Here is a 23,945-nt window from a genome sequence, read left to right on the forward strand (position 1 = left end):
ATGGGAAATCACACTAGACACTGGAGGATACTCTGGAGCAGGTGGAAAAACTAGTATAGTTAGCACTGATCAGCAGAAGAGCTGGTGATGGTTTTTTTATTTTTTATTTTTTTTTCATCCTGGGACTTTCTTGCTGGCTCCTCATGCCTTTGTACTGTTTTACAGGTGCTGACAAAGCTGCCTACCTCATGGGAATCAGCTCAGCTGACCTCATCAAGGGGTTGCTCCATCCTCGTGTGAAAGTGGGCAATGAATATGTGACCAAAGGTCAGAATGTGGAACAGGTGAGTGTGCTGGGACACAGGCTCCCTGCTCATGCTGGTATGTGACTCGTCTACATGGAGGCCCGTTGCAAAATGTTCTCTGCACAGGGCGACTGGTGCTTTAGTTGACTCTCTTGGGTTTAGGAGGAGACTCCAGAGCAGCACGAGGAGATGTAACCACAGTTACTGTCTTTTAGCAGCTGGGAAATTTGGTGGCAGAGCTGGCAGATAACTTTGGATATTAACCAAGGCTGGAAGTTCAATGCAGTATCTTTGAAATGTGGGTTGGATCACAGCCAGAAGAGGTCCAGTTTCTATGGATCTGCTTCAGACACAGTCACACTTCTGTGAAGAGTTCAGCTCTGGAAAGTAGAAAACTTATCTAAATACTCATCTAAAACTCATCTAAACTGGTCTTGTGGGAGACTCAAATGCATGAAAAATGTATCTTGTCAGATTCCAGCCACATCACAGGAACCCAAACCTGGCCTGAATAGTGCAAGCCAGTCCTCGAATAAAATTCAAGAGAACCTTAGGAGCTGGTGTTTTTTCCAAAGTGAACTGTAGGCTCCTGCCATGCACAAGGCTTCTGAAAAGATCACTTTAGACTGAATCTGTATCCTAAAACCTTTGAGGGTAAGACCAGGCCAGGGACACAAGAACACACTTGTGAGCATGTGAAAACTAATCATGGAGCATATATGAATTCCCTGGGTCTGTCTGTCTGTCCTTTGTGTGCCAAGGGGAGCTCTATTCTTCAGCCTCTAGCTCCTACAAAAGCAGAGAGAAGCATAAGTGCTCATGACCTGATTTGCTCTATGATTTGCTTTGGCAGGTTGTCTATGCTGTGGGAGCTCTGGCTAAAGCCACCTATGATCGCATGTTCAAGTGGCTGGTGACTCGGATCAACAAGACCCTAGATACCAAGCTGGCCAGACAGTTCTTCATCGGAGTACTGGACATTGCAGGCTTCGAGATCTTTGATGTGAGTTCTACAGGCCCTCTGCAATGGTTTTGGTGGAATGTTGTAGCTAGACAGCTCAGTCCCCTAGTGTCTGACAGGTCTATCTCCTCCAAGAAACTGCTGGCCTTGATAAGAAAAAGAGCTCTTGTCTGAATTAATTTATCTGGAGCAAAAAGGTTGCTCACAAGGACTGTTCTAACATTGCTGTGGGAACATCTCCAATGATTCCTAGCTACCTGCTCTGGTAGCAATCCAGCTGAGCCTAGCAGAGATCACTCTTCACACCCAGACAAAGCAGAAGAGTGAATCCCTTCACATCTGGAGCTCCTCCTTCTGACACAGGTTTGTTTTGTTCTTGCAGTTCAACAGCTTTGAGCAGCTGTGCATCAACTTCACCAATGAGAAGCTGCAACAGTTCTTCAACCACCACATGTTTGTCCTGGAGCAAGAAGAATACAAGAAGGAAGGCATCGAATGGGTCTTCATTGACTTTGGCCTGGACCTGCAAGCTTGCATCGACCTGATTGAGAAGGTAAAGCATGAGTCGGGGCACAGGAGTGATACTTCTGGTAGGCAGCTTGTTTGCAAGACTGGAACAGTGAGGAGTGCTCTGCTACCAGAAATTAAATTATTCCGTCCCCAGTCAGTGGCAAGTGACCAACTTTGTTTTCCCTGCACTTACAGCTCAGAGCCTCCAGCCCACTGAGTCCTTTTTGACACAAATTTGGCATTATGAAACCACAGAAATTCTGTTCCTACACACCAGTGAGCCACAAAACCTGGTGCAGCCTTTTTCTCCAGAGAACAGTGATCTCTGCCCCTTTTTTCCTACCCACTTGCTGCCCCCTCTGTGCCTCTTACTTGAGTACTTGCTGATTCAGAGCAGCTTGTATAAAAGATTTCCACCATTGTGTGGAGGAAACTCACCTTTTTTTTTTTGGAAAGGAGCAAACCTGTCAGGATACTGGAGAGGATCTCCCCTTCCCAACAATCTGATGGACCTGGGCAAAGCCCCCATGTCTTGCAGGCCTGGCCAGTCCCACTCTGACTGCCTGGAGGTCAGATGCAGCCTCGAATACACCAGTGATAGATTGCTCCATGGTCAATGTCTTGCACCATTTGCCTGAATGAGTCAAGCCTTGCCTCACCTTGCCCAGTGGCACAGAGAAGTTCCCATTCTGGGATGGGACATGGCAACACTGAGCTCAGACCTCTTTATACCACCTTCTCCCTGCAGCCACTGGGAATCCTGTCCATCCTTGAAGAGGAGTGCATGTTCCCGAAAGCCTCTGACATGTCATTCAAAGCTAAGCTCTATGACAACCACATTGGGAAGTCACCCAACTTCCAGAAGCCCCGGCCGGATAAAAAGCGGAAATACGAGGCCCACTTTGAGCTAGTGCACTATGCTGGTGTGGTACGTCCCTTGTCAGCTCTTCCACAGCATTTGCACCTTCCCCCTTGCAGGGCTGTCTTACCTTTGCTTCTTTCCCCTGATGACAGGTGCCGTACAACATCATTGGGTGGCTGGACAAGAACAAGGACCCCCTGAATGAGACAGTGGTGTCCGTCTTCCAAAAATCCCAAAACAAGCTCCTGGCCTCTCTCTATGAAAACTACGTGAGCTCTACTTCAGGTGAGGAACAACCTCATCCCTTTTTTGACCTTCATCTCTCCCTCCCTTTGCGGCAAAGCCTCCTCACCCCCACACCCAGTTGTTGGTGCAGCATTCCTGCACCTAGTAGCCTGTGCAAAGGCAAGACCCACACTGACCCCTAAAAACCTCTCTGACCTGGGTAGCTAGGTGCTCTAGACACGCAGTGCTGGCCTAGGGGCTTTAGGTGGGTGGTTAGGACCAGGCTGAACTTGTGTGGTGCTGTAGAGCTGTCCTGGTGGCCCCATAACATGGGATGTGTGAAGGGGTCTCCTATTACCAAGAGCTGAGGAGCAACACCCAGAGTTGGGTGCTGTGGGAGATGTTTTTGATGGTCTGCGGCTTTGCTCTGTAGCAGGGCACTAGTATCTCTGCTTTACAAAGAGCAGGGGCTGTGGGCATTTTAGAGGTGTTTGGGGGTGCTCCTGAGTCCTCCAAGCCGAGCAGATGCTTTGCTAATGTAATTAATCAATATTTCAACCCAACAGAGGAACCTCACAAGCCAGGGACCAAGGAGAAACGTAAAAAGGCAGCTTCTTTCCAAACAGTGTCACAGCTGCACAAGGTAAGAGCCAGCCCCTCATCCAAGGCCATGAGGGAAGCATGCTCAGAGGGTCCCAGTATCAGTCCCACTTCCCTACCAAGACTCGGGGGTATCTTGCACATGAGCTTCTGGGGCCTGAAGGACCACCATGAAGCAAAAGCTAACACCCTCTCATCCCTGGGCAAGGGGTCTGTACCTGGCAGAGTCCCAGCCCTGTCCCCGTTCTGCTAGGGAAGGACACAAGGCTCCAGGCTGGAGCAATTTGTGCTGCTTCTGCCTGCGTGATGCTTGCACTGCCCGTCAGCTCCTTCGCCTTTGAGAGAGCGGCAGTTAAGACTTGTAGTGATGTTTAGATAATGTATTACATGAACATCACTTTAAGTCTGTGCTACTTCTCTCCTCATTCTTGTCGGCGGGAAGGACAGCCTTTGGGCAGAAGAAAATGGAGGAGGATCTTACAGGTCTCTGAGCAGGCAGCTCTCTGCTGTCCTGTCCAGGGAGGTGACCTGAGCTATTTTACAGCTCAGGATAACACCCTCCTGCCCCGTTCTCATGCTCACCACAGGAGTTATTTGTCCACCCCAGAGTTTAAGCAACTGGAAAACAGCACAGAAGGGTGTGTGAACCCAAAGCTGTGTCCTGCCTTGTGGTGACAGGGTGCTCAAAGAGGGCAGCGCTTGTGTCAGAGCCCCTGTTAAGGGAGACATGTGACTTTTTTCCTACTGGACAAGTCACAGGCCTTGGGGAAAGGTGTCTGCGGTAAGAAGTTGCCCATGATGACATGGAGCTGTGGGAAGGCATTCCCTTCTCCGAGCTGGTCCTGGACAGGCTGAGCCTGTACGAGCAGGGGAAGGCAGCCTGGAAAGTTCAAGGGTGCAGATGCCTTTCCCACAAGAAAAGGCAGGGCCATGTCTTGGCTTGAGTCCTGCCTTGGAGAGAAAAGGAGGCCCAGGCTGGATCAGCAGGGCCTTCTGTCATGGCCGAAGGGCATGGGCAGCACTGTGGAGGTGCAGGGAAAACCTGATGAGATGAGGACTGCAGCCAGTGTGGATGCCAGCACTAGATTTGCAGGGTGCTGAGCACAGGGCTGACGGGCACCAGCAGAGCTGTATACCAGGAATATGCTCAGTCCTGTGTTCCTGGCTCTCCCCTGCAGCAAAACTTTACCTACAAATACTTGGGAAGCATCTGGATCCTCTCTGGCATAGCAAAACCTGCAGGTGCCATTTGGCATGTCTGCCAGCCCAGTCCCTTCCAGCTATTGCTCCCGCCCTGGCAGAAGGCAGTGGTCCTGCTACAGGGCTGGGGATGTCCTGTTGGCAGGACAGCACAGAGAGCAGCCAAGCAGGAGGAAATTCCCCTTTTCTCATGAAGAGTGGTAAGGGGCTCTCAGTGTCTGCTCTCTCCCTGCCTGTGGGGGGAAGGGGCTGGAAAGAAGTGTTGTAGGGGATCAGAGCTGTCACCTCATGCCTCATCCCGTGTCTGCCCCACAGGAGAATCTCAACAAGCTGATGACCAACCTGCGCTCCACTCAGCCCCACTTTGTCCGCTGCATCATCCCCAATGAGACAAAGACCCCAGGTATGCATAGACTGAGACACCACCCTGGCATTTCTCTTGGGTGACATCCACATGTGGGAGCTGGCAGGGACTCTTGCACCCACCTTCTCCCCAACCCTTTTCTTGCAGCAGTTCTGCTGCCACTGAGACCTGGCCCCATCTCAGTGTGGAAACCCCTGTGACCCATGTCAGTCTCCTCTGCTGGGGAGAATGAGTTTTGCCAGGCTTCCATTTTGGCTGTGGATTGATGGTTGGGGTGCCTGGCACTTGTGTATAACAGCAGGAACGGATGAGTCTTTCAGGCTGACTTCCACCATCCGAGGCCCAGGCTGCAGCACTGATGCTCAGCATAGGCCTACAGGACAGGTTAACACCCATGTTCAAAACCACGGGCTGTTTCCAGAGTTCAGGCTCATGCTGCAGCTTCATTTCTCCTGTCCTCTTGGGCTGCGTGTCTGCTCCATCTTTGTTCTCACCCATAGGAGCCATGGATTCCTTCCTGGTGCTGCACCAGCTGCGGTGTAACGGTGTCCTTGAAGGTATCCGCATCTGCCGTAAGGGATTCCCCAACAGGATCCTCTATGCAGACTTCAAGCAACGGTAACTCCCTCTTCTTCCTTGCCCAGCAAACCACACATGTTCTGAGGGGAGACAGACTGCCCTGGCTCTGACCTGCTCCCCAGCTTGTGCAAGGCTGATCTGAACCACCACAATACACCCAGTTGCATGTACAGTTTGGGATAGCCCTGCTGCTGGCTCTGTGTTGCCAAACATGGATAGTTTGGTGCCACATGTGATGAGACAGCAGGCCTGGTGATGTTTGAGATGCTGAATGCAGGGCTGGTGCAGGTGGATGGTGACAAGGCTCAGGTCCTCCGATCCTGGCTCGGATTTCTCTCTGCCCTTGGGATCCTTGCCATTCTCCAGCTGGCCCCATCCACACTGCTTGGCCTGGGCCTGACCAGGCATGGTAAGGCCAGTGGTCTCCTGCTGCACAGTCTTCCTTGTGTTCAGGGACTAAGATCTGGTAGGGTTCCCTGGTGTCTGCCCTGCAGAAGAGCCCACACTGTGCCCTGGAGCTCCTGGTTCATACATGGCTCCAGCTTGTGCTGCAGTGACATGCTTCCATTGGGGAACTGGCATGACTGGGGTACAGGGATGACGACAGAGCCATCAACTCTGTGCACCTGGGGTTCTCTTGCATGTCCTCCCTCTACTTTGTCCATGCAGCTACCGTATCCTGAATCCAGCAGCCATTCCAGATGACAAGTTTGTGGACAGCAGGAAGGCCACAGAGAAGCTGCTGAGCTCCCTTGAACTGGACCACTCACAGTACAAGTTTGGTCATACCAAGGTGAGACCAGGCAGCTGGTCCTTGGGAGACATTGCCCCTCCTATCTCTCTGCAATCCGAGTTTGCTCTCTGTGCCCAGCTTGCTCTCTGCCTGGCCACAGCCCTGCTGAAGCCCTGCACTCTGCAGGTTGCATGTGGCCCTTGAAGGGATTGAGGAGGGCATAGGAAGATGCAGGCTGGGAAGAAACAGGTCTGAGCAGAAGGTCACTGCTGCCTGACCTCATACCACCCAGCACAACAGCTAGTCCCCACTGGGGAATGCAGTCTGCTCAGGGCAGGGAGATCTGGTGCCCAGCTGTGCCTGTGCCTCGTGTGGGTGCACCTCCAACCAGTGCAGAGTGTGGGTGTTTGTCCATGCAGGGAGGGCACCTAAACCTGCAGTGTGTAGCCCTTGCTGTTCTGTGTATCCCTGCTTTGGGCCTCATGTAGCCCAGGTCTGCCTGACAGGTTATGTTACCCCTGGGCCCTCTGTCCTCTCTGCTGTTGACTCTGTTCTCCCTCTCTTGCCTGCAGGTGTTTTTCAAGGCTGGTTTGCTGGGCATGCTGGAAGAGATGCGAGATGAGCGTCTGGCCAAGATCCTGACCATGCTGCAGGCCAGACTCCGTGGGCACCTCATGCGCATTGAGTATCAGAAGATCATCAGCAGAAGGTAGAGTTGTGGGGGGGAAGAGGCAGAACTTTGTGTGTCTCCTTGTTCCTTCTGCACATTTCAGTGTGCTTGACCTGTGGGGCTTGACTATGGCTGGTGGTGGTTGAGTACAGCCCTGTCCTGAAGGGAAGGAGGCAGACCAGTAAGAGGTCTGACATGGGCCTGGTAGGGTCGGTGTATCTATGTGGGGGGAGCCTTTGGTTTCCACTGAAAGATTCAGAGGGATGCGGAGTGAAGAGACCTGAAAGCCAGGACACACCACCCATCCCACTAGGGCCATTACACTGTGCAGACAATGTGCCATTCATTCAACATACTGCCATTTGTCCAGCTGGTGGAGAATAGAGCCATGTCCAGGCCTGCAAAAGCCAGGTCTCTGCTGCAGTGAGGATGGGACATAGGGAATCTACACCCATAATAATGCTGTGACCCATTCCCTCCAGGGAAGCCCTCTATACTATCCAGTGGAACATCCGGGCCTTCAATGCTGTCAAGAATTGGTCCTGGATGAAGCTGTTCTTCAAGATTAAGCCTTTACTCAAGTCTGCTCAGACTGAGAAGGAAATGGCCAACCTGAAGGAGGAGTTCCAGAAGCTGAAGGAGGCTCTGGAGAAGTCAGAGGCTAAGAGGAAGGAACTGGAAGAGAAGCAGGTCTCCATGATCCAGGAGAAGAACGACCTGGCTCTCCAGCTGCAGGCAGTGAGTGCCTCACCCTCTCTCTGGAAGTGTAAAGATAGTGCAGGTCCATGGACAGAAGGAGCAGAGCATGCTAGATCCCTCCTTCAGCCTCTTACAGTTCTGAGACCCCCTCATTGCCGCAATCTGTTTGAAATGCAATGTTAAACTCAAGTGCAAACATGAAGCAACATCACAGACTTGCCATCTCAGAGCTGCTGTGGCGATTCATGCTCCCCTGGCTCTGGAAAGGGTGATCTCCTCACAAGCGGGTGGGAGGGATGGCGACATTTGCTCACCAAACTGGCTAATCTGTGCCATTTCTATGCCAGGAAGTGTCATTCCAGTGTTTCTTTCCTCTGGAAAGATTTAGTTGCCGTTAGCTCTTTGGCTTGGGTTAGTGTTAGTTGTTGCCCCATGGACTTTGAAAATGGGCAGTGACTGGAGCTGTCTTGTTTTTGTGCACCTGAGCACCTCAGGATTGCTCTACCCCTTCCACAAGGAGAGCTTCAGCTCTAGGCCAGTATAGCATGGCTGAGAGCCTGCTGGTATGTTCTTGGGGCAGTGGATGACCACAGGCTCTCCTGTGCCCATCCCAGGAGCAAGACAACCTGGCAGATGCAGAGGAACGCTGTGACCTGCTGATCAAGTCCAAGATCCAGCTGGAAGCCAAGGTGAAGGAGCTGACAGAGCGTCTGGAGGATGAGGAGGAGATGAACTCAGACCTCACTGCCAAGAAACGCAAGCTGGAGGATGAGTGTGCAGAGCTGAAGAAGGACATCGATGACCTAGAGATCACGCTGGCCAAGGTGGAGAAGGAGAAGCATGCCACGGAGAATAAGGTAACTGACCCTCCCTGCAGAGTAGCCTCATTGATCTGGGGCCTCAGTGCATGTGGGGGCACTGAAGAGAAACGTCAGGGATGAGGCTGCTTGTGTGTGGGAGCTGGGGCAGGGCAGAGTGCAAAGAGGTGTGGGAGAGGGCAAAACCCCCTGGTGTCCTGCCTCATTGCATGGGAGTGGTATGAGCAAACGGTTCTGTGCAATGGCAAATTATTTGGGGCATTGATAAACCACCTGGTGGAACCAGCCTGGCTGCTGCTGTGGTGCTAAACTGCTGTTGATCATGGAATCCTGCCTTTCGTGGGTCGGGCTGCTGTATTAGCTTTGCATCCTCTCTCTGAGAAGATGTGTTCAATTTTTGACCTCACTGATCTAGGTTAAAAACCTGATTGAAGAGATGGCTGCTCTGGATGAGATCATTGCCAAGCTGACAAAAGAGAAGAAAGCACTGCAAGAGGCACATCAGCAGGCCCTGGATGACCTGCAGGCTGAGGAAGACAAGGTCAACACACTGACCAAAGCCAAGGTCAAACTGGAGCAGCAAGTGGATGATGTGAGTCATAGGCCAGTGACAGTGAAGTGAGAGAGTCACACCTCCAGGAAAGCCCAAAGGCTGTCCCTGAGTGGGATCTGGAGGGTGGGATCATTATCAGATCCACATTTAATATGGCCAGTTGATGAATAACCCCATTGACAAACTGCCCCTGAACCAAGGGGTGGTCTAGAGTACCTGGGCTGAGGGAATGGGACTGGAGACCAGGTAGGAAATAGCTCTGGCTCTCAGGGCTGGGTGAGGTTCCCACAGCAATGGACATGGAGAAAGTTGGGGTTACAGAAACTCCTTTCCCTCCCTATCCTGTCTTTCTTCATTCTCCAGCTGGAAAGCTCTCTTGAACAAGAAAAGAAAGTCCGCATGGACCTGGAAAGAGCAAAGAGGAAGCTTGAAGGAGACCTGAAGTTGACACAAGAGTCTGTAATGGATCTGGAGAATGACAAACAGCAGCTGGAGGAGAAACTCAAAAAGTAAGTGTGTGATATGTGCCTGGGCTGCGTGCTTACTCTGCCAGGCCAATGCCCACCTCTAAATCAAGTGGACATGTGGCCTCTGCAGGGGCTGCTGGGATGTGAGCACTGCTGGTGTGATCAATCCAGGCAAAATGAGGGCTTAATTTTGCTGGGCACTATGCAGAGATGCTGAGGAGCTTGTCAGCTGCACAGACTAACAGACCAAGGTGCTATAGACCTTCCTCCATGCATGGGGTTGGAGAGGAAAGACTTGCCTGGCAGGATCCTAACGCAGAGCTGGGACCTCAGCTACAAGTACAGACTTCGTCACCCATGTCCTATTCTCACTGGGGAACTGGAGAACAACACCTAGGGATCTCATAGGGAAAACTTCAGAGCCAGGTTGTCTGCCAGTTTGGCCACTCCAGCTCTCCCTCAGAGCAGTCCATGCGTTGCTTCTTATCCCTGCAGTCCCTCTCCTGTGTGCGTTTGTTTGTCCTCTAGACCTGGGTGTTATGGTGCAGGGAACAATCTTCCTCTGGCTTCAGGAGCCAGAGGGACTTGGCAGGACAGTGTTTGTCTGACCAGAGGCTCTGCCTGCCTTCTGTACAGGAAAGACTTTGAAATCAGTCAACTGAATTCAAGGATTGAAGATGGGCAAGTGACTGAGGCTCAGCTGCAGAAGAAGATCAAGGAGCTCCAGGTATGGTGGGAAGAACTGCTCTCACAACCCAGGAATCCTAAATTTCCATCAGATGTAATGTGCTGGGGAATCTGCATGGGCCAGTCCCTCTCTGCGCACGGGGGCATCTCCTTGGCAGAAGAGTGATGAAAAAAGCTGGCATTGTTAGCAGAAGCAAAGCCCTCTGCCAAAATGTGGTGGACTGAAAATTAAAGAATTGTCTATTGAGGTGAATACTAGTACCAGCATGAGGAACAGCTTCTAGGATGTAGTTCTCTGTCCAGTGCCCAAACTCTGAAGATCCAAATCTAGTGTGTTGGGCTTCTTCCTATCAGAGACAGGCCCCCAGATTCAGGCTGTTTACATGGAGGTTCCCACTGAAAAGAAGCTAGTATCAGCCTGGATCCTGATGGCAAGGGTACAGAGGAGAGCAGGAGCTCTGCAAAACATGCTACCAAGAAGCACCAGGCATGCCTGCCTCCAAGAATCCCAACACAACCCAAGCATTTGCTCCAGACTGGTGGCTTGTTGCTCCCCAGTATCAGAGGAGACACCTTGCTCCATTGTGGAGAGCAAGGATGCTGGAGCTTCACCTGGTGCTTGAAGCATCTGCCTTTTTCTGTCTCTGCCAGGCCCGCATTGAGGAGCTGGAGGAGGAACTGGAGGCTGAGCGTGCTGCCAGAGCCAAGGTGGAGAAGCAGCGGGCAGAAGTGTCACGGGAGCTGGAGGAGCTGAGTGAGCGGCTGGAGGAGGCTGGTGGGGCAACGGCCACGCAGCTGGAGATGAACAAGAAGCGGGAAGCGGAATTTCTGAAGCTGCGGCGGGACCTGGAGGAGGCAACCCTGCAGCATGAGTCCACAGCGGCTGCCCTGCGGAAAAAGCATGCAGATAGTGTGGCAGAGCTGAGCGAGCAGATCGACAACCTGCAGCGCGTCAAGCAGAAGCTGGAGAAGGAGAAGAGCGAGATGAAGATGGAGGTGGATGACCTGTCATCCAACATTGAATACCTCACCAAGAACAAGGTGGGCACTGGTTCTGTATGGGGTAGATTCATCTTTTCTGTGAACATCAATGCAACTGGTTGTAGTGTGTTCAGCACAGCCATATCCATGGGATGTTGTCCTAGGGAGGTCTTTGCCATGGCCAAGTCCCTCTTTTTCACTAGGTATACCTTGTCCCTATGTCACTATGGCAGTGCTTGCAGGATGCTTTGCTTGCCCTAGTCAAGTCTGGAGGATCTGGGAAGACATTTCCTGGGAGACTGACTGCAGAGAGCCACTGTTAGCTTAGCAGAGACACAAGAGCTCTGGCAGGCTCCTGCTCTCTGCCTTGTGTGCACGAGGGATCAGCTGAGCAGGGCAGTGAGGTCCCAGGGTGATGCAGTCGCTGAGCCCCTCCTGGGATAATGGTGCTCTCTGGGCAGAGCTGGGTCTCACACAGGCTTTGCTTGGTGTGTGCAGGCCAATGCCGAGAAGCTGTGCCGCACCTATGAGGACCAGCTGAGCGAGGCCAAGTCCAAAGTGGATGAGCTGCAGCGACAGCTGACCGACGTGAGCACGCAGAGGGGCAGGCTGCAGACTGAGAATGGTAGGTGGGGGTGGCAGCCAGGGGACAGACACGTGGCTGCTCTGGGGCTGGTCTTGCACTGGGGCATCTGAGTGGTGGAGCTGTGGTTCAGCTGGTCAGACTGTCCTGCTTCTCCCATGGACAAAGAAAAAAATAGCAGGAGCTCCATCTGGAGTGGAGGGCTGTGGGATGTCCATGTTGTGCCTCCACTCAGGCCTTGCAGAGCTGCCCTATGGCTTGGCAGGGAAGAGGACCTCTCTGGCGATGCTAGTTGTGCTGGGGGATGTGCCCAGGAGGGGTTTCCTAGTTGGCTTACTTTGCCTTTGGCTGCTGGTCTGCCACTCTGCCCATGGGCCCCAGCTTGCCTGGGTGGGGATACAGCTGGGACTGCTGGAGGTCTCCATGCAGCTGAAGGCCACAGGCTGTGGGAGGTGTGGGCTAATGCAGGTTGCAGCCCTTAGGCCCCAAAGTAGCTGTTTTGGCTCTATTTGAACCCAGGGGAGCTTAGTCGGCTGCTGGAGGAGAAGGAGTCCTTCATCAACCAGCTGAGCCGTGGCAAGGCCTCATTCACACAGAACATTGAGGAACTCAAGAGGCAGCTGGAGGAAGAGACCAAGGTGAGGCTTCTAGGGCATGGCTGATCTCTGAATGACACAGATCTCGGGGAATGGGACGTGTGTCCCACTGTGGCAGTGGCCCAGATTCTTGGACTGGGGAGGTGGGACATACCCTGCACACAGGAGCCCTAAGGGCAGCTCTTAGCCTGGGAAAAATAGAAGTTCCCTCCCGCTGCCCCCAATCCCACGCCATGGCCGATGTCCTGGAGCCAGCTGCTCCTCTCATGAGCTCTCCCTTCCTCAGAGCAAGAACGCCCTGGCCCATGCCCTGCAAGCCTCCCGGCACGACTGTGACCTGCTGCGGGAGCAGTATGAGGAGGAAGTGGAGGCTAAGAGTGAGCTCCAGAGGAACTTGTCCAAGGCCAACGCAGAAGTGGCCCAGTGGAGAACCAAGTATGAGACGGATGCCATCCAGAGGACAGAGGAGCTGGAGGAAGCCAAGTGAGTCTCATGGCAGGAGTCTGTTCCTTGCAGGTGGCATGCTTCCATTCAAAGATGCAGCTTTCCCAGACCCCACAGTGAGACTGCATCCTCCTGCATGGACTTGAGGCTGTTTGGGCAGGCTGTGGCCTCCCCTCCTTTAGAGCAGCAGGGTGGGATGACACTTGGGCTGGGAGCACTCATCCCTTGCTGCCATCGACAGGAAGAAGCTGGCCATCCGACTGCAGGAGGCAGAGGAGGCAGTGGAGGCTGCCCATGCCAAGTGCTCCTCACTGGAAAAGACCAAGCACCGGCTGCAGACAGAGATTGAGGACCTCTCGGTGGACCTGGAGCGCGCCAACTCGGCCTGTGCTGCCCTGGACAAGAAGCAGCGCAACTTTGACAGGATCCTGGCTGAGTGGAAGCAGAAGTATGAGGAGACCCAGGCAGAGCTGGAGGCATCACAGAAGGAGTCACGCAGCTTGAGCACAGAGCTCTTCAAGCTCAAGAATGCCTATGAGGAGTCCCTGGACAACCTGGAGACCCTCAAGAGGGAGAACAAGAACCTGCAGGGTAGGACTGGGCTCAAGCTTTCCCCTTGGACTCTCTGCCCAGTGTCCTGCTCTCACGGGCAGCCTGTGGGTCCCCTGTCCTCAGCCATGTGGTGGGATGGGGGTCCCTTGTAGGCAGAGAGCAGACCTTGCTCCTCAGCCAAGCCTGGCCCATTTCCTCCTTGGAGGGATGCAGCAGCCCAGCCAGGAAGCCAGCATGTGTCCTGCCCTCTTGCTGGGGGCACTCTGGGCAGACAGGCAGTGTTACTTGGTACTTGTTTGCAAGTGGTGCGTGTTTTGCTACCAAGAGTGCCATGGCTGTGGCATGACACTGGCTTGGAGGTGTTGCTCTTGGACAAGCAGGTCTCCATGGGTCCTTAATGCCTCTCCCTGTCCTCTCCTTCACCCAGACTGCAGAAATGTCCCCAAGCACAACCTCAGCTGCTCCCCACGGGGCTGGGGGGACATCAGTTGAGCCTGGGCAGGGGGATGGGGAAGTCACCTGCACAGGGCTGGCCCCACAAACTCGTTCCTGACCAAACGCCCTTCTGTCCCTGCCAGAGGAAATTGCTGATCTGACTGACCAGATCAGTCTGAGTGGCAAAACCATCCATGAGCTGGAGAAGCTGAAGAAAGCCCTGGAGAGTGAGAAGAGCGATATCCAGGCAGCTCTGGAGGAGGCTGAGGTGGGTCCTTGTTTCCCACTGAAGCTTGCACATGCCCGCTGCCCTCGAGAGCCACTGGCCCACCCTGCAGCTCTGGTTGGATGCTGCTGGAGCAGCAACCCACACTGCACTAGCAGGGTGACAGTCCTGAGCCAGGCTGCAACCCCTGGGTACCCTGCTCATGCGGGTTGTGCAACCGCAGCAAGGCATTGGGGTGGCTCCACCTGCCCTGCTCCCCATAGCTCTGGGCTGGGGGGCAAGGCCAAGCTGGGGTGGGTGGCTGGGGAGATTCCCCCCCAGGGCCACCTTCTCATGGCTGCTGCTGTCTCTAGGGAGCCCTGGAGCATGAGGAGAGCAAGACGCTACGCATCCAGCTGGAGCTGAACCAGATAAAAGCTGATGTGGACAGGAAGCTGGCAGAGAAGGACGAGGAGTTTGAGAACCTGAGGTGTGTGTGGAGAGGGGACAGGCTGGGCCATTATGGCAGGGGCAGAGCTGGTACTATGGCCCTGACAGGGCTGCCACAGACTGGGTGTCCCTGGGTGGATGGGGCTGATGCATCATCCCTCCCGCAGGCGCAACCACCAGCGTGCCATGGACTCCATGCAGGCCACGCTGGATGCAGAGGCCCGGGCCAAGAACGAGGCTGTTCGCCTGAGGAAGAAGATGGAGGGAGACCTGAACGAGATGGAGATCCAGCTGAGCCATGCCAACCGCCAGGCTGCTGAGTTCCAGAAACTGGGCCGCCAGCTCCAGGCCCAGATCAAGGTTGGACGGCTGCGGGTGGGACAGATTCAGTGCTGTCCCTGCTGTCAGCCCCACCTCCCTCCTGTCCCCACTGACCCCGTGTTGCCCGGCAGGACCTGCAAATCGAGTTGGATGACACTCAACGCCACAACGACGACCTGAAGGAGCAGGCAGCTGCCCTGGAGCGCCGCAACAACCTGCTGCTGGCGGAGGTGGAGGAGCTGCGGGCAGCACTGGAGCAAGCAGAGAGGAGCAGGAAGCTGGCAGAGCAGGAGCTGCTGGAGGCCACTGAGAGGGTCAACCTGCTCCACTCCCAGGTGAGGGACCACTGGATCCCAGGTCTCTGCTGTCACTGAAGCAGCAGGAGTCTGTCTGGCAGTGGGGCCGTCAGCCACGGTGAATGGCCGGTCCCTGTGGCACTGCCCTGCTCTGTCTGCAGAACACGGGCTTGATCAACCAAAAGAAGAAGCTGGAGACTGACATCTCACAGCTGAGCAGCGAGGTGGAGGACGCGGTTCAGGAGTGCCGCAATGCTGAGGAGAAGGCAAAGAAGGCTATCACAGATGTAAGAGTGCAGTGGGGATGGTGCTGTATGGTTTGGCAAGGGTGCCCAGCACCCTGTGGGGCTGGTGGGTGGGAGGACAAGGGAAGGTCTCAGAGCTTCTCCATTGACCCCTGTGTCTGGCAGGGCTGCCTGGCCTTGTGGTGATGCCTCTGTGCTCTTGGCCTTGCAGGCTGCCATGATGGCAGAAGAGCTGAAGAAGGAGCAGGACACGAGTGCACACCTGGAGCGGATGAAGAAGAACATGGAGCAGACCATCAAGGACTTGCAGATGCGCCTGGACGAAGCAGAGCAGATTGCTCTCAAGGGGGGCAAGAAGCAGATCCAGAAGCTGGAGGCCAGGGTGAGATGGCAGGGGCAGATCCCTGGCTGTGCCACCTAGGAGCAGGCTCCTGGCACTGCCCCAGGCCCTGTAGCACCAGGCTCTGCAGGGCACCGGCACTGTCCCATCCCTCTGGGGCCAGACTGTACCACAGGGGGACTGTGGGCAGTGAGGGGCAGTCCTTGAGGACCTGCAAGCCTGGGGCTGGCTCCATGGCCTTTGCTTGGGGTGGCTTAGCCTTGGCTGTGGCTACTGTGATCTGGGGAAAGTGATTTGACCTCAGCTGGTGCTGGCACTAGGGAGCAGAGTGCTGAGCTGGCCTCTATCCACCCGCAGGTACGGGAGCTGGAGGGAGAGCTGGATATGGAGCAGAAGAAGATGGCTGAAGCCCAGAAGGGCATTCGCAAGTATGAGCGGAGGATCAAGGAACTGAGCTACCAGGTATGGCAGCACCAGGCGCAGCTCCAGCCCAGCAGGACTTGGCCCAACTCTCCCTGCGCTCAGATCCTTGTGTTATCCAACACCCCACTCCAGCCCAGCCCAGCCCTGCTGCCTTCTGGGTGCTGTGCTGGGACTGACAAGGGTAGGACAAGTTTCCCCCTGTCCCAACATCCACCACCTGCTCTCTTTCTTGCCCCTTTGCTAGCACCTCCTAAGCTAGGTAGTGGGGGATGAGGGGAGACCAGGGGGGATATGGGGCTGGTGCCTGGCTCGGTGGGGCGGATTGGTGCTCTCTATGTGTGAAGGGCCCTGGCACCACTGGGACTCCTGGATAAAGGTTGGGGGGGGTCTGCTGGAGTACTGCTAATGGGGCCAGGGCACCTGTAGGCTGAGGAAGACCGGAAGAACCTGACACGGATGCAGGACCTGATCGACAAGCTGCAAAGCAAGGTCAAGAGCTACAAACGCCAGTTTGAGGAGGCGGTAAGTGCCTGTCCCCACCACTGCTCTCCTGGGGCAGAGGCCAAGTGCTGGCCTTCCCTAGGGCTGCCTGGGATGGCTGCAAGGGAAAGGGGCCATGAGATTGGCATGGCGAGCTCGCAGCCTGGTGTCCTGGCTGTGCCCCAAACATCCACCTCCCCTCACCCCATCTAGGAGCAGCAGGCCAACTCCAACCTGGTCAAGTACCGCAAGGTGCAGCACGAGCTGGATGATGCCGAGGAGCGTGCCGACATCGCCGAGACGCAGGTCAACAAGCTGCGCGCCCGCACCAGGGAGGTCATCACCTCCAAGGTAAGCCCAGCCAGCCATGGGGAAGGAAAAGCAGGGCAAGGGCTTCTGCCATCCCTGGAGCCAGAGGAGCCACTGTACAGCCCACGGCCTCATCGTGCCTGGCGCTGCTGTCCTCACCTGCCACTGTTGCCAAGACCTGAAGGGTGGCAGAGTGCTCCCTGCCACCAGGCCCAGGTTCTCATCAAAGCCCTTTTCGTTTTTTTGCCAGCACGAGTAGCAGAAGCCCAGCTGCCTGCTGTATGTTGGAGGCAAATGGCTGCAACAGTCACTGCCAGCTTTGCACTGCGTGAATAAATGTAGATCTGCCAGGACTTGCTCTGTTGTCTCCGTCACAGGGGTCTGCTGCTGGAGAGGTGGGGGGCAAGCTGGGGCCATTTCTCACAGCCAGGTAGGGGCAGGAAACAGGCACAGGCCTCCCCTCTCCCTGCTCTATTGCCCTGGCTTGCTCCAGACTTTTGGTGGGTTTTGGTAAGAGCCCTTTCCTCTTCCCTCCCCACTGCCCCCCTTCAGCCCTCTCTCCCCTTTAGGGGACCAGACCTGACGGGTGAGGGTGGAGGGCAGAGTGTAAAAAACACACCCCCTTGGGGAGAACATAAAAAACCCCCTCGCTACAGTCCTGCAGGGCAGAGGGAGAGTTGTTAACAGCTTTGGCAAAGGGACTGCAAAGAAAGACATCTCCACTCATTTCTTTAAAATAGATTTCTTTAATAGTTTCCATTTAATATGTTCATTTGCAGTTAGTAAATTGGCATTAATCTGGGCAGCATGAACTTCAGCAATCCATAGGGCTAGTGCAGACTTCCAGTATTTGTTAGTGACAGGGGTGCCCTCTCCACCCCTGTTGCAGCACACAGTCTGCTCCAACCTCCACTGAAGCCAGCGAGCTCTCCCCAGCACCATGCAGGACACTTCCTCCCTGTGCTCTCCATAAATAAGACAAAACAAGGATGAAGGAGAGAGCTGTCTGGTCCCTCTCAAAATAAAGATTCTTGAGGCCTCTGGCATGGACAGATGAGCCCACAGGAATGTGGCCCTCAGTTAAAATTTGCCTGTGACCCTCTCTGCATGCTCATGCCCCTGCCCACCACAGGCAGAGCCTTTCCTCTGGAGACCAGTGCGCTCCCTCCTTGGAGGGGCTGCTGTGGGTTTTTTTCCTGTGCCCTTCTCTGCAGCCAGCCAACTTGGCCTCCTGCGTCAGCCTGAAGGCGAAAGCAAAGCCAAGCTGCCTCTAGCAGGCGAGCACCCAAAAGTTACTGTGCTCCCAATGCTGGGGGAGGAGCAACCCACGAGCCAGAAGGCAGGCTGGCGTGATTTCAGCTCAGCCTCACGCAGGCCAATAGCCAAGGACAGACACGGCTTGGCCCCTAACTGTACGTTACATAAATACAGAGATTTAAATGAGACTCTGCAGGTTTATAGCAGCAATCATTGGATGCACCAATTAACTAGACTATGGAAAAGGCATCCCTTAACTTAAAAGCCTTTTAATTTGAAGCATTTATTTGAAGTGTACATCTATTACAGTTAAGAAGCAAAGATACACCAAAAACACAAATACCCAAGAACAAAAAAAGTACAGATGAGAAAGAAATCAGCTCAGGGGAGGGAGGGGGCCAGGTGGGGGTGACCTGATGAAGAACAGAGAGTTGCAGCTACCATAGCAAAGAGCTCCCGCACAGAAAGGGTGCCACCAGGGTAACCTCACTGGAGCAGGGCAGAGTCTGCCCAGGGGATTCAGCCCCCCAGGAAGGGACACAAGGATCCCCAGGAGCTCCTGCAAGGCTCCAGGTTTATGCACAAGCTCAGCAGCTCTGACCACCCTGCAAGCAAAGTACTGACTGCAAGTCCACAGCAGGACACAGAAGTGCAAGATGAGAGAGAGGAGAAGGGTGACTTTTAGAGAGCAAGTCCTGCACCTGGGGCTGGAAGCCTCATTCACTCATCCAGGCCCCAGCACAGGGAGCCTCAGAGTGGGTTTCATTCTGCTGGCAACAGTTAAAGACAAAATGCTACAGCTCTGGGACATCCTTGCCACCGGTCCCTCGCCAGAGCCTGGAGAGAGCTGAAGTCATCTCATCAAATAAGTTAAGAAAATTTAAAAAAATTCAGATGCATGTTTCAAAGAAAACTGGTTTCTTTTAGCTGGAGCTGCAAGACACAGTTGTTGTTTTTTGTTTGGGTTTTTTTTTTTGACTTAAATGCAGTAGCTCAGGACTTCAGACTGTATTTTGTTCCAGGGAATCTGACTGTCTCGGAGCAACACAGTTAACACTGGTGAGCAGGCGAGGCATATGCAGGTTTGGCAATCAGGACTGCCAAAACCTGATTCCCCCTTCCCCAACATATCCTACAAAGTTACTTTCAACCAGGAGTGTTTGTTCCCAGCATTTAACACATTCTGATTAAAATACATCCAGGAAAAAACTGACATCTCCAGTCAATATTGCACTTCAAGATTAATGTGTGTGTTGATATTAAGGACTGAAAGCAGAGACTGACATAAGACTTCCAGGTATAGCAGGTTAGAATCAAGAGCAATGGTCCTGAAGAGGATTTTAAAACCAGATTAGTTACCCAAGAAGGGACAAGCCGCAAGTTTAAAAAATTAGTACATTTTAATGCTAGTGCTCCGTGAAAAAGCCAACCCCTGTTGCAATTCCACCACTGCTGAAATGTCTCTGTTCTCCGCAGCATTGTAAAATGCCTTCAGATGGGAAGGATCTGCAGGAAAGACAGCAGGAACAGAGGTTCTCTCCTAACGCACAGACAGACAGGTTTAGTACCAAATGATCCAAAAGTAGATGGTAAAGAGGTGACTGGAGCTAGGGCTCTCAGGAATTAAAAGCACACACACACGCACACACACTCACACTCTAACCAACCCTAAACCCCTGATTCCAAACCCCAACAGGAGTTACACATGAAGGGAGTCCATGTGGTGGCTCTGCACGTGGCTGGTGTGTCGGGGTCCCAGTCAGACGGGCTCCTTGGACCTCACATTTGGAGGGCAATTTCTGTGCTTTTTGACTTGCTAATTCTGGTAGCCATGAAAGAGAGCCACAACTAAATTGGCACATACAGAGTATCCTCATCTGTCAGGAAAAAAAAAAAAAAAATCTCTGACCAGCAACACTGGACTGGGAGAGAGAAAAAAAAATAAAGAGGCTGTTTTTTGCAGGTGATTTACTTTTTATCCCAGAACAACTGGAAGATACATCCCTGAATGTGTTGCCCAGAGAGCTTTCAAGGTCTCATCCATTAGAGATCAGAGATGGGGACCAGGAGGGGACTGGGGTTTTAACAATGCAGTAACGCTCCACAGTTCCAAGCTGCACACGCACACACACACTACACAGCGTATCCCTGAAAATCCATGGGCTGCGAGGTACCCTCCAAGCGCTGTCCATCAGAAGCCAGAGCGAAGAACTACTCCTCAGAAAAGTCTCTGTCAATGTCCATATATGCCTCGTCGATGTAGCTAACTATGGCACAGGGGGATGTCCGGTCTGGACTGAGCAGTATAGATACAGTCTCTTTCCAGTAGGTAAAACTAATACATGAGCTCTGTGGAAAGAGATGAAGAGGCTGGTTAGCATGGTCCACAGGCACCAACATGCAGCAGAAGACACATCCCAAAGGCATTCAGCAGAAAGAACTGAAAATCACTTCCTATTCAGCCTGACTTCCCCAGCCACATAGATTAACACCTCTGATTCACCATTCAGCCCATCTTTCCTGGGGTGTAGAGCAGAAGGTGTGGATGCTGAACCAACTACACCTTCTACAACCAGCCTCCCACTATCCAGCTACAGGCAGGGACTCCCTGCACCTGTGGCAACTATAGCCCTGCTAAGAGCAGCACAGGGTGACCACCATGCCAGCAAGTCTGGGGTGCTTTCCACAGGACAGCTGCCTTGTCTTCTAGCAGCTAAATCAGATACTTTTCCTGCACTGTTTGCCACACCAGGAAGAGGGGACAGTCTGGTTAAGGTGTTAACTAGTGTGGGAGCTGCATTCTGCCCTGCCTCCACATCCCTGTGCAGGGCTGGCCATCTCGCCAGCCCTGCCTCTCAAACCTGCTCAGCATTGGCAAGTCCCACTTCTGTGTGCCAGAGCCAAGACCTAAGGTCTTGTTTAGACAGAAACCCAGCACCGACCCTGTGGCAGTCTGACTGCTTGCAGAAGGGACCTGACTGGCTAAGATGGTGTGACAAACACTACAGAAAGTTACACTGCGGGGCAGAACTTGCTCCCTTCTTTCCCTTCACAACCCCTCACTTCCCATTTTTGCTAGGTGACTAGTAGACAGATAGTGCTATGATTGATTCTTGCTATGGTAAGAGGTACACATACATTTTCTAAGCATGTGCTGTCTTTATCCTTATTGAGGTAATGCTGTTGCCAGAATCGCAGGAGACTGTGGAAGTTGTTCAGGATGAAGCCTGGGTATTTTTCTGTATATTCCATCTGTTGCAAAGTGCGCAGATAAAAAGGTAGCTTTTCTTTCCTTCGGGCCAGCATTAGGATAACTAAACTTGTGTTCAAACAACTGACATTTTCCTAAAAGTAAAAATGACGCAGTAGGTCAAACAACAACAACAACAAAACAAAAAAACCCCAACACTCCTCCCAAATCAAGATATTGGTTGTACACATATCCTTAAAAAACGTGCTCGTGGTAAGCATGCAGAGGAGGTGCTCCTACATGTATCAAGAAAGAAGGGACCTGGGTCTCCTCAAGAGAAGCCAGATTCCTCCCTGCTCCCAGCCCAGTTCATCACTACACAGTATCAGCAAGACAACTGCAAAGTTACTGTCAGCTCTTTACCTGTGTAAGTGTCTGTACATGAATAATATTAATGAGACGGAAAAGAAAGGACATTCTCATGGACATCTGGGACATATATGATAACAGGCGGCACTCTGACAGGACTTCTGCAACTGCGGCAAGAGGAAAGAGACAATCACTGGGTGCTTAAAGCTCAGATACATTGCAATATGGCAGTAAGAACTGCTGCTCAGACTATAGCAACAAACCTGCAAGGTGGCATTCTCTGTCTAAACCCAAAATTTTCAAAGCCCAGACTTAACATAACCATTATCACTACCAAACACCCCCTCACCCCCCATTTCTTATTCTTTACCTTTAGCATCAGACTGATTCTCAAATCGGTCCAGGGACAGTGTAATGCAGCGAACAAGCATGTTGGAGTCAACCAATGAACTGTTGATCTGATTTAAAAATACCTGGAACTAAAGAGAAATACTTTTAAATGTTGCATTAAAAAACAAACAAAAAAATTCATCTTACACGAACACTCATAGATGAGGTCTGACCGAACAGCATTTCATACCCTTTTCAGAATGCATATGGCCAAGAGATGTACTAAACCAATTACTCTGTTGGCACAAGGGGAACAGGTCAGCAAACCCAAGAAGGAAGAGCTATGAACAAGGTTTGGCGACTAGAGCAACAGTAAGTGTTCTCCAGATTTTTGACACTGAAGGAGTGCAGTTCTTGAAGGTTACTGGAGAAATCGCCTTGAATTCTGAGCACAAACATGCACTTCACCAAAATAAGGCTTCACAGATGTGGACAATTTTCCCTTTCCTTCAGAAACAAAAGTTAGGTTCAGAATGCCATAATACTCAGGGTCATTACCTTTTTGTTATCTCTAACAAAAATAAGAGGAGATACACACTCCTGAGCCTGCCTCATCCAGCCCAAGCCAATACTGGCACCAACGGCCGACCAAAGGATCCCTATAGCAAGTACCTTAAAAACACTAGAGAACAGAAAATCAATACCAAAGTCCTGGCACCACTAAAAACTCTTTTGAAGCTGTGTCAGTTCAATGAGACCAAGATTTCATATGTTACTTGTTTTGAAAGAGGGAGACGAGACAGCATGGCTGCTGGCCTCCGTAGTTCCTCCAGCTCCATGTTTTCCTACGCTTATTTTGTACAAGCAGACAGTGCTGGGGAGGAATACAGCAAGGGTTTTCATACAGCATGAGAATTAAAAAAAGTTATACATCAATAAATAGGAAGCACACACAAAGTATAAAGAGAGATTCTCTAGAATGTGTGAGTTCATTTACCAGAAAACAACCTGAAATTCAATACATCTTTCTTTTAAATACATCTCTGCTTCTATTCTCCAAGGTCTGCCAGACCTAACAGCAACCACAGAAAAATTACCGTAACATAAGCAAGAGTATGAGGTCATTCAAAACCTACAAAACAGCTGATGTTACATGCACAAAGTGCACAAGAGCATGAAACCACTTTGCATAGAGAGCTGCCCATTCCTGATCTACATATGCAACTAAGTTTTATAGGTAATTACATCAGCCATGACTTCTTAAAGTGACTGTAAGTTCAAGTAACATCAAAGATATGTCTTTTTGTAGTATCAAATTTTAATGAATACTTTAAGTCATCTCCATGAAGATCCCCACCCCCAAGCTCCAATCAAAGATTTTTTGGAGCCTGTCTCAATGTCCTCAACTATCAGTTTAACCCAAACCCCAGTGACTTCACAGGAAATGTTCTACCATCTTTGAGCCCTGACCTTAGACCTGCTTGATCATGTAACAGGGCAACATTTTCTGAACAGCTGGGAGCACTTCTGAAAACATGAGTGTATGCAGCAACATACATGCTTGCGAAGAGACTTTGGCAGCTCACTCCTTAGGGTTTATTGTGCACCAAGCTCAACAATCACACCAAAATCAGCAAATGAATCCGAGTTTCTCAGTGCTACGTTTGGTTATAAGAGCATGTAATTTGACCCACTGGGGACAGCTTTTACAAATATTTACCTTCTCATCTGTGTTGATGTACTTGTTGAACCTCTTGAATGCATCAATATTGAATTTCATCAGTTCTCCCAGAAGGTCAAAGTAACTCTGAAGCACATCCCGTGATTTGCACTCACTATCAACAATGCAGTAGAGAATATGCTGGCATGGGAGGAAAACATATTATTGCCACAGTTTAGCCCAAGCCAGCAGTACAGCATAGACTCTGATTTCATCACTATTTAAAACATTTATCTGCAGGTTTAG

General features: G+C 52.1%; 2 protein-coding genes across 5 annotated transcripts in view; one reads left to right on the forward strand and one right to left on the reverse strand.

The window, feature by feature from the left end:
• Positions 1 to 17,186, forward strand: part of MYH7B (myosin heavy chain 7B) — a 29,671-nt gene extending 12,485 nt beyond the window's left edge. The window contains exons 14-43 of the mRNA XM_069807308.1: positions 166 to 284; positions 1,099 to 1,248; positions 1,589 to 1,759; positions 2,465 to 2,644; positions 2,731 to 2,863; positions 3,370 to 3,446; positions 4,919 to 5,006; positions 5,468 to 5,585; positions 6,216 to 6,339; positions 6,852 to 6,988; positions 7,432 to 7,687; positions 8,263 to 8,505; positions 8,882 to 9,058; positions 9,383 to 9,528; positions 10,123 to 10,213; positions 10,825 to 11,214; positions 11,653 to 11,779; positions 12,257 to 12,375; positions 12,620 to 12,816; positions 13,019 to 13,368; positions 13,908 to 14,032; positions 14,344 to 14,459; positions 14,587 to 14,779; positions 14,872 to 15,075; positions 15,198 to 15,323; positions 15,493 to 15,663; positions 15,979 to 16,083; positions 16,471 to 16,566; positions 16,738 to 16,875; positions 17,084 to 17,186. Of these exons, the coding sequence (XP_069663409.1) occupies positions 166 to 284; positions 1,099 to 1,248; positions 1,589 to 1,759; positions 2,465 to 2,644; positions 2,731 to 2,863; positions 3,370 to 3,446; positions 4,919 to 5,006; positions 5,468 to 5,585; positions 6,216 to 6,339; positions 6,852 to 6,988; positions 7,432 to 7,687; positions 8,263 to 8,505; positions 8,882 to 9,058; positions 9,383 to 9,528; positions 10,123 to 10,213; positions 10,825 to 11,214; positions 11,653 to 11,779; positions 12,257 to 12,375; positions 12,620 to 12,816; positions 13,019 to 13,368; positions 13,908 to 14,032; positions 14,344 to 14,459; positions 14,587 to 14,779; positions 14,872 to 15,075; positions 15,198 to 15,323; positions 15,493 to 15,663; positions 15,979 to 16,083; positions 16,471 to 16,566; positions 16,738 to 16,875; positions 17,084 to 17,092 (4,676 nt within the window). The 3' untranslated portion in view covers positions 17,093 to 17,186. The remainder of the gene's footprint in view (positions 1 to 165; positions 285 to 1,098; positions 1,249 to 1,588; positions 1,760 to 2,464; positions 2,645 to 2,730; positions 2,864 to 3,369; positions 3,447 to 4,918; positions 5,007 to 5,467; positions 5,586 to 6,215; positions 6,340 to 6,851; positions 6,989 to 7,431; positions 7,688 to 8,262; positions 8,506 to 8,881; positions 9,059 to 9,382; positions 9,529 to 10,122; positions 10,214 to 10,824; positions 11,215 to 11,652; positions 11,780 to 12,256; positions 12,376 to 12,619; positions 12,817 to 13,018; positions 13,369 to 13,907; positions 14,033 to 14,343; positions 14,460 to 14,586; positions 14,780 to 14,871; positions 15,076 to 15,197; positions 15,324 to 15,492; positions 15,664 to 15,978; positions 16,084 to 16,470; positions 16,567 to 16,737; positions 16,876 to 17,083) is intronic.
• A 373-nt stretch (positions 17,187 to 17,559) lies between these two features.
• Positions 17,560 to 23,945, reverse strand: part of TRPC4AP (transient receptor potential cation channel subfamily C member 4 associated protein) — a 39,052-nt gene continuing 32,666 nt past the window's right edge. For all 4 annotated transcript variants that reach the window (XM_069807321.1, XM_009928335.2, XM_069807333.1 and 1 more), the window contains 5 exons: positions 23,700 to 23,840; positions 22,020 to 22,128; positions 21,704 to 21,816; positions 21,229 to 21,435; positions 17,560 to 20,439 (listed from right to left, as the gene is read on the reverse strand). In XM_069807321.1, the coding sequence (XP_069663422.1) occupies positions 20,302 to 20,439; positions 21,229 to 21,435; positions 21,704 to 21,816; positions 22,020 to 22,128; positions 23,700 to 23,840 (708 nt within the window). In that variant the 3' untranslated portion in view covers positions 17,560 to 20,301. The remainder of the gene's footprint in view (positions 20,440 to 21,228; positions 21,436 to 21,703; positions 21,817 to 22,019; positions 22,129 to 23,699; positions 23,841 to 23,945) is intronic.

This window comes from Haliaeetus albicilla, chromosome 2 (assembly GCF_947461875.1).
Source record: "Haliaeetus albicilla chromosome 2, bHalAlb1.1, whole genome shotgun sequence".
In the NCBI taxonomy this organism is placed as follows: Eukaryota; Metazoa; Chordata; class Aves; order Accipitriformes; family Accipitridae; genus Haliaeetus; species Haliaeetus albicilla.